The 7,952-nt window shown below is 38.2% G+C and overlaps 1 protein-coding gene across 1 annotated transcript; it reads left to right on the top strand.

Moving 5' to 3' along the window:
* Window positions 1-1,711: 1,711 nt before the first annotated feature.
* On the top strand, window positions 1,712-7,677 carry LOC11426545 (uncharacterized). The gene is made up of 4 exons (XM_003616522.4): window positions 1,712-2,348; window positions 2,429-2,544; window positions 5,553-5,796; window positions 5,961-7,677. The coding sequence occupies exons 1-4, from the start codon at window positions 1,956-1,958 to the stop codon at window positions 7,287-7,289; spliced, it is 2,082 nt and encodes a 693-aa protein (XP_003616570.2). The 5' UTR covers window positions 1,712-1,955; the 3' UTR covers window positions 7,290-7,677.
* The last annotated feature ends 275 nt before the right edge of the window (window positions 7,678-7,952 follow it).

Raw genomic sequence — 7,952 nt, 5'->3', positions numbered from 1 at the left:
AACCAACCACCCCCTACATCACCAACACCCTCACAAATCCTCCCTACCTCCCGCCACCAAGAAGAACAACTCTGGCCCCCCACCTCCAACCTTCCACCTATTTCGCCATAACGGGCGACTAAAACCTGATACCACAATCCTTCTCTATCCACTAACATCCTCCAACACCATTTCCCTAGTAATGCAACATTAAACTTCCTCAACCTCCTAACCCCCAACCCTCCAGACTCCTTTTTAGAACATACAGTATTCCAATCTATCCAAGTAATTTACCTACGGTCCTCACTCCCCCCCCCCCCCAAAAAAAAAAAAAAAAAAATTATTCAACAAAGATTCAATGGAAGAGATTATACCTGAAGGAGCTTTAAAGAAGGAAAGAGCATAGACAGGCAGAGAAGTCAAAACTGATTTTAGGAGAATCAAGCGACCACCAAACGAGAGAAATCGGCTATTGCATCCCGACAGTCTAGATTTAATACTATTCACAACAGGATCCCAAAACTAAAGTCTCCGCGGATTACCCCCAATAGGCAAACATAGGTACAAAAAAGGAACCTTACCCACTTTACAACTTAACACTGAGGCCGCCTCACTCAACCAAGAATCAAAAATATTAATTCCCACCAACAAACTTTTATTAAAATTCACTTTCAAATCTGACATCAACTCAAAGATGACAAGAGTCGCCCGAAGAGAACGAACATTAGTCCAGCTTTTTTGGCCTAACAGCAAAGTGTCGTCAGCAAATTGGAGATGAGAAACAACAACCGGGTTGGCTGCCCCAACCGAATACCCCGTAAACATATGGTTATCAACCATGGCTTTCATCAAAATGTGAAGCCCCTCAGCCGTAATAAAAAACAAAAAAGGGGACAGGGGATCCCCCTGACGCAGGCCCCTGTGCAGTTGAAATTCATCGGTAGGACTACCATTAACAAGAACAGAGGCTGTAGCAGTACCCACACATTCTCTAATCAATTTCCTCCACAACACAGGAAACGACATACGCTCCATAACCGAGTCCACATAATTTCAATCAACAGAATCGTACGCTTTTTCGAAGTCCACCTTAAACAACATGAGATTTTCTTTAACTTTTTAGCTTCATCAACCACCTCATTGGTTATAAGAATACCATCAAAGATATGTCTATTCTTAATAAACGCAGACTACGTTTCAGAAATCACACTACCAATCACCAATCTCAATCTATTTGCTAGCAATTTAGCTATAATTTTGTACAAACGTCCCGCCAAAGAAATGTGTCTAAACTCATTAAAATAGGTTCACGGCGACTAATTTGCAACTCCTTGTAATAGTATGAATTAATTTGATCCACGAAAAAATCAAGTGACATCAAATTAGTCTTTACTATCTGCAAAAGAAATATCTGCAAAAGAAATAGATGCCTGTAAAAAATTTCTCAGGGTAGGTCCATCGAGTGGGCCCCATCAATCAGTATCACCGTCCTTACACAACGCTGTCGTTTTCAACCAACTCAGATAAACAAAGTCGGCCCTAGCATAGCTTCCAATGTGGCACACCCTAATCTTCACATATTGGACCCACTTAAATCCTACGTGGAAAATCGACCCCACCAACCACTGCCTCTGGAACTCAAACTAACCCAAAACTCACCCTATACTTCATTTCAAATCCGCCACGTCACCTTTACTCGCCTACTATTTATGCAACAACTTGCATTTTTTATCTCTGTTTCGATCATTTTCTCACTACCATCTGTTGCAGATATTATTTCTCTCTCTAAAAACCGTTTTGTTGCAATCTCTTTCTCTCTCTAAAACCCTTTACAACGCAATCTTCATTGTACTGTGCGTGTGTGATTTCTCGATAACGATTTCTAAGCATTTGAGTCTGATTTTGTATCCAAAGCTTGGGTTTGGTTACGGATTTTGTTTTGATTTGATTTTTGGATAATTTTCTTGAAATTTGATATGGCCAATCGTAGAGAACGAGATTTGGAATCATCCAACGGTGAGGATTTTGATTTCAACGATTTGAACGATTCTTCGTCTGTTGAATCGTACGGAGGAGGCGGTTCCGGTGTGAGTAGTTCATCACCGGGAAATGACGGCGACGGCGGCGGTGGTGGTTCGAGGAGTGAGATTGGATTGACGGAGCGGTTGACGGATATTATTGTTGATGAAAGCGACGGCGATCTGTTAATTCAGACGACGAATTGTGAAGATCGGTTGATGCAGTGGTTGCAAGCGCTTGATATGCAAGTTATGGGAGCGTGTCGAGCTGATGAACGGTTGAAACCGTTGTTGAAGATGAATAGTGTTTCTGGCGTTTCTGAAGATCCGTTGTTGACTCAATTGATTCAGGTTAGGTTCATCTTGAGGCTTGATGATGAATGATGTGATCGTGTGATGGTTGTTATAAAGTGTCTTCGTGTTCTTTGCAGCATTTTGAGCCATCGGAGGTTGGGATGTTAGCAAGATGCTTCTGTTTGCCGCTTGTTTCGATTCGAGTTGGGAAGATCAGCAAGGAAGGGACTCGCTTGTGTCCAACTGCTAATAGGTAATAATACCTTTTGAAAACTGTGCGAACATTCACTATTCTTTCCCCATATGAAGGGGACCTATGAAACATCGACACCGGCACATTGACACTAATAATAATTTGTGAAAATTTGAGAAAATAGCACAAGTAATTTGTAATCACATATGTCAGTGTCGTGTCTATGCCAGACTCGGTCATCTGACACCTCTTCACCACCTTTGATTTGAAGTGTCTGTGCTATGGTGTAAGGGACAAATCTTTTCAACTATAAAATTATAATTTTATGGCTTTCGTTTGCAACTTATTTACATAATGCTTTCCATAGGATTAGCATTGTGCTATATTGACATTAGTAAATTCATTTTTGTTTGTTTGAGCTTGGTTAGTTCTTATATCAGTAAAGGCAGTTGAAAAAAATTACTATATCACATATTAATATAAATAAATATCGTTAATAACCTATGTACGGCATGCCAACCACGGGAAATTGTGAGGGTGTCTACTGGTTACTCAACCTTTGATCAAGTAGGGAGCTGTGATCCTTTATTGGCGTGCCTTTCGACAGATGCTAGTTTCACACACAGTTCACACCCTGGTAGGAAACAAGTATAGGACTCTGGCCTCCTATCTATGGTAGCAGGTTTGTTTTGCTGGGGCAAAGCTAAGAAGGATGACTTTTGGAAGATGTTGTCCGATGATCTTGAGGTTGGGATGGAAATCTGGGAGAGAACTATATCCTACTTAGTTAGAAACCTCTACTAGCAAGGAGAGAACTATATGCATTATTTATCAGGGATTCTTAACTATATAGTTCCTGCTAGAATAAGACAACACATGAGATGAGGTGGAGTGACCGTAGAGTATAATAAGACCCCACATGTTACTTTGAACTCATGCATGTATGTATTATTCCAATACATTACTCTCCATTGGTTTCCTATACGTGCTTCTGCATTTTTTGTTATGAATTGCTGAAATATCAGAATTTTGTGGCAGTTTTTTCACTGTTCCCCTAATTTTACACCACATGTTGGGCCACCATTATTCCTTGCTCGCTTTTTTTCTCTTTATCATTTCCTAAGCTAAGGTATGATCGCTTCATAAGAAAGAACAGAGTTCACATCGATAACTCCATAGATGTTTAGATTATGTAGAATCCTCAGCCAAAGGAACTCAGGGCCGGGTAATGGGCCAGTACTTGGTTTCACTTGTGGACCTTCTGGTTCTGGAAGAGAAAAGTAGTCGGAAGAGAAAAGTAGTCAGAAGTAGGCCTGATTTGTGCAAACTGAAATCCTTATTTTTTAGATCTACTGATCTAGATTTTTATAACAAACATTAGGATTAATGAGTTTATTTACACTGAATCTGTTTCCCAGCACCCACTAATTAATATACTTCCATTGTTCTATCTGTAGTTTTTTTTAGTTGGACCTAAATATGGTTTATGATAGGAACATTTAGCGTAATTTGATCCATGTACCCGACCTCATTTAGTGGGATAAGGCTTGATTGTTGTTGTTCTATCTGGTATTTTTTTTTTTATTGATTCCGCTTAAGTTTTAATAGTTTAAGATTCAAAAATGTTGTTTCCTTGTAGACCTTTCCTTAACACTGACTTTAATTGGCAGCCAATTCATAACTGTAATTGATTTATCTACTTGTTATAGCCAATTACTCGTGCATTTTGTTTTGCCATGTTGCTGTTTTGAAGATTGAAATAGCATTTACCTTTTCTATATGCCAACTAAGATATCTATTATGTAGCAACTTTGCTTACCATTTCTTCCGACTGATGTTTGCAGCACAATGTGAAAATCTCTTTGTAGTTGGATGCTTTTTATTTTTCATCACTCATTTTAATATAATCTTATTGAAATATATAGGTTTTTTTTTTATTAATCTGTAGTGATCACTGGAGTCTGTAGTTTAGTTCATTGATGGTAATATGTTCTTTCTTCCAAGTAAAAATGTCTTTTGACTTGTAGGTAACTGGACGTATTCTATTATGATCTCTGAAATAAGAGGAAGTAAAGGTAGTTTCATGATCCTATATATATACTGCTACTGTTCGGATTTCTAGATCACTTCACTATAGGTTTGACACTTTCGTATGGAGTAAATTAACTAATTGACTAGGTTAGTAGGTTATATGCAAATTAGTGTTATGTCATTTATTTGCATATTTGTATACTGACCGTTTCTGTGTATTCTGTGCCTTTCTGTGTATATGATATTCCATTTTATACATGTTTAAATTGATATGCTGATTATGTTATTTTGGTGAACCCCTTCCCATCCTAAATTTTTAATCAATATGATTGATTGAACAAAGATCGTCGGCCTTAGCCAGATTTGATTTGAATTTTATTTGCTATTGGATTCTATTTTTTTTAATGTCTGTTCTAAACTAAACTTTGAAAAACATTTGATTAGAGTGTTTAGGATTATCTCTGTCTCAGTAAAATTTACGGTGAAAAGGGTTCAACTGTGTCTCAGGAAAATTTATGGTGAAAAGGGTTCAATTTGTCGTTCAGAAATGTAGATTGGAAGCCAAGAGCTTTGTGCCCTAAACTTTTGTGTTTGGTATTCTATTACAAAATAGAAATACTTGTTCTTAAAGATACCAATGATTTTCAACTTCTATTAGGAACTTCATACCTTGGTTTTAGGCATGCTTAAGGAAAATAGTGTTAGCAAATTAACTTGGTTATATTTTATGTTTCTAGTGATGAAAACAGCAGTCTTTGTTTTTTTTTTTTTTTTTTGAGGAACAGTCTGTGCTTTTGTTGGGGGAAATATTATTATTATTAGTACATTTTTTTAGCTTTTATTTATGATGTAAAATTACATGCTTAATTGGAAGATGTTTTTAGAATAAAAAAATTTGTGGGCTAAGGTTTTGGACTTTGAAGACTCTGCATCACAATTTCATTGTGTAGTTTTTTTTTGTTTTTTTTGTTTCTTCTTTTAGTTATCTTCTTAATTACACATTTATAAGGTAACATCTCAACTTTACTTGTTCACAGGGGTAACTTGACACTTGTTCTACTTCCAAGTTCTGATCTTCGTCTCTCATTCATTGGGGATGATGGTAAAACAGAGAGATTATTTACTCTTTCTAGCACATCCCAATGCTCTGCTGTCGTGGTTGAGGGAATCCCAACTGACGGCTCTGGCCGTTCCTTCCATGTTACCACTCCTGATGACAGAACTTTTTTCTTCTGGTGCTCTGAAAAGTCTAAGCTGCTAGGAGTTGAATTACTCGTGAAGGTAATTTTTGGTATTCGCTTTTAATTAGTGCATGCTATTAGATATGAATCATACAATAACAAGTCTGCATTCTTCACAATTTATCATTTTTTCTGGTGATTTTTGAATATTTCTATCGTTGATTCTTGATATTTTTTCATCGAACTCATTTTCCAATAAACCAGATGAAGGATTTACTCAAGAGGAAACCATCAATTGCTGAATTGAGTGGCATTAGCAAGTCGCGGATTGATTGTTTTGCAACTCAGCTTCGTGCTTTTCTTGTGGGGTCAACAGCGGGGAGTAGTCATGATAGTTCAGCTCATGCTTCAACATCTGTAAATTCCTCGACATACTGTGATGTTGCATTTGAAAATTCACACGCTTCATCAGCATCATCAAAATTTCCTCGATCTCGACATATTGTACAGACGACAAAGGGAGATTCAATGCTTTGCCAGAGTATTCTTAGTCCGAGGTCAAGTTCATTTAAAGAGGTTCCCCCAAGAAACATGTCTTCCCATAGAGTTGCTGCTAGGGAGAAGATTAAGCGCCGTGGTGACACCCAGCCGCTAGCAGCTGACAACTTGGATTTATCATCAACTTCTGATCATGACAAAGCTTCAGAAGTTACAAAAACTCTTGCCTTTTCTCCTAGTTTCATGGGATCAGCAGGAATGTATAGTGTTCCATCAAGCCTTGGACCAGGTGGGGAAGTCCCCCCTGTAGTGTCCCCTCTTTTTTCCCCCTACTATTGTTGGTGTCCACCTGGGATTTCTTCTACCTTTCCATCCATTGCAGCAGCACTTCCACAATCTCCTGTGTCATTTGCTGGATCACAGCCTCTTGCCTCAGGTGCCTCTTTTATACCCAACACTCTTGCTGCTAGCCTGTTTCAACCAATACAGCCTCTCAATCTTGGTTCCTCAATGGACTTTCCTCCTTTTTTTCCTGAACCATTAGTAAGGATGTCGTTACCAACTTCTCAACAGATTCCCACTTTCACACCACTAATGTGTGATCCAATTGTTCATGTCCCAATAATTGATGTCTGTTCTTCGGGGCAGGGCTATCTTGTGAGTGCTGGTCCTGCAATGTCAACTAGTATTCCACCACTGCATCCAAATCTTGTGAACCCACTGATTTCTGAATCTGATGCTGTGGTGAAAGGTGCAAGAGAGACTCTAAGGTTGCTGATTAGTGGTTCGAGCCAGGGTAACCAACAGGTTATGATGAACCCTTTGCCTGCAATTTTAACCAATCTGGATGAAAACCAAAACAATGTACTTGTTGCTGGCAGTCGTGGTCTTTACACAGGAACCAGAGATATAAATGTAATCGCAAACAGCATTGCTGCGATGGGATTAGTATCATTATCTGGGGTATCCAATGGAGAAAATGAAAGTGATTCGGAGGTATGTGGCAATTACGGGATTTTGGAAGCAATGAAGAAATCCAATGATGCAGGTGGTGCCTTTTCGGATGAGGGTGGACCCTCCTTGGATTCCAAGTAGTTACAGTCTAGAATGCAATTGTGTTTTTTCATTTGTTAATCTCGTTCGTGTCCAGAAAATGTAGATATGCGTTGTAGCCCGTTTAAATGGAATTAGTGCAAGGTTCACGATTCTTGAACCGTGATCCCATGCAGTATGCCTTCATTGATCTTAAATTGATCAGAAATCCTTTATGGTTACTCTCCAAATTGCAGAGTAACCATGTAGTATGCAAAGAGTAACCATATGTAGTGTGCAAAGAGTAGCCATTGATGATTCACTTAAAACCGGAAAGTGCAGTTGCTTCGATCACCTAATGGAATTAGTGCGTTTTTCATGGCTCTTGAGCCGTGTTCCCATGTAGTATTTCTTTATTGATATTTAATAAATTAGAAATCCTTTATGGTTACTCTCCGACCTGTAATGGCATTCCTTCAACAAAACAAAAAAAGAATAATACAAAATGGCATATATATGAAAGATTTTGACCTGTATAGTCTCAATGTAGGAGTAATTTGTTTTGCATTAATGGTAAATGGTAACCAATCAAATGAATCAATTAAACAGTAGTGCTACTTTTGAATAGAGTTCAACGATTATTAAGCTGACATTTACAATTGATTGGCAAAAAATCTTTAAAATCACGGTGCGTAGAAATTAAATGCTATAAAAGAAACACTTTAT

The sequence above is a fragment of the Medicago truncatula genome, chromosome 5 (assembly GCF_003473485.1).
Source record: "Medicago truncatula cultivar Jemalong A17 chromosome 5, MtrunA17r5.0-ANR, whole genome shotgun sequence".
In the NCBI taxonomy this organism is placed as follows: domain Eukaryota; kingdom Viridiplantae; phylum Streptophyta; class Magnoliopsida; order Fabales; family Fabaceae; genus Medicago; species Medicago truncatula.
This window is presented reverse-complemented; position numbering and strand designations above follow the sequence as displayed.

Coding starts and splice junctions, on each gene's coding strand:
- LOC11426545 (XM_003616522.4), top strand. CDS start 1,956: ATGGCCAATCGTAGAGAACGAGATTTGGAATCATCCAACGGTGAGGAT. Junction 2,545..5,552: donor TTGTGTCCAACTGCTAATAG/GTAATAATACCT, acceptor ACTTGTTCACAG/GGGTAACTTGACACTTGTTC. Junction 5,797..5,960: donor GAGTTGAATTACTCGTGAAG/GTAATTTTTGGT, acceptor CCAATAAACCAG/ATGAAGGATTTACTCAAGAG.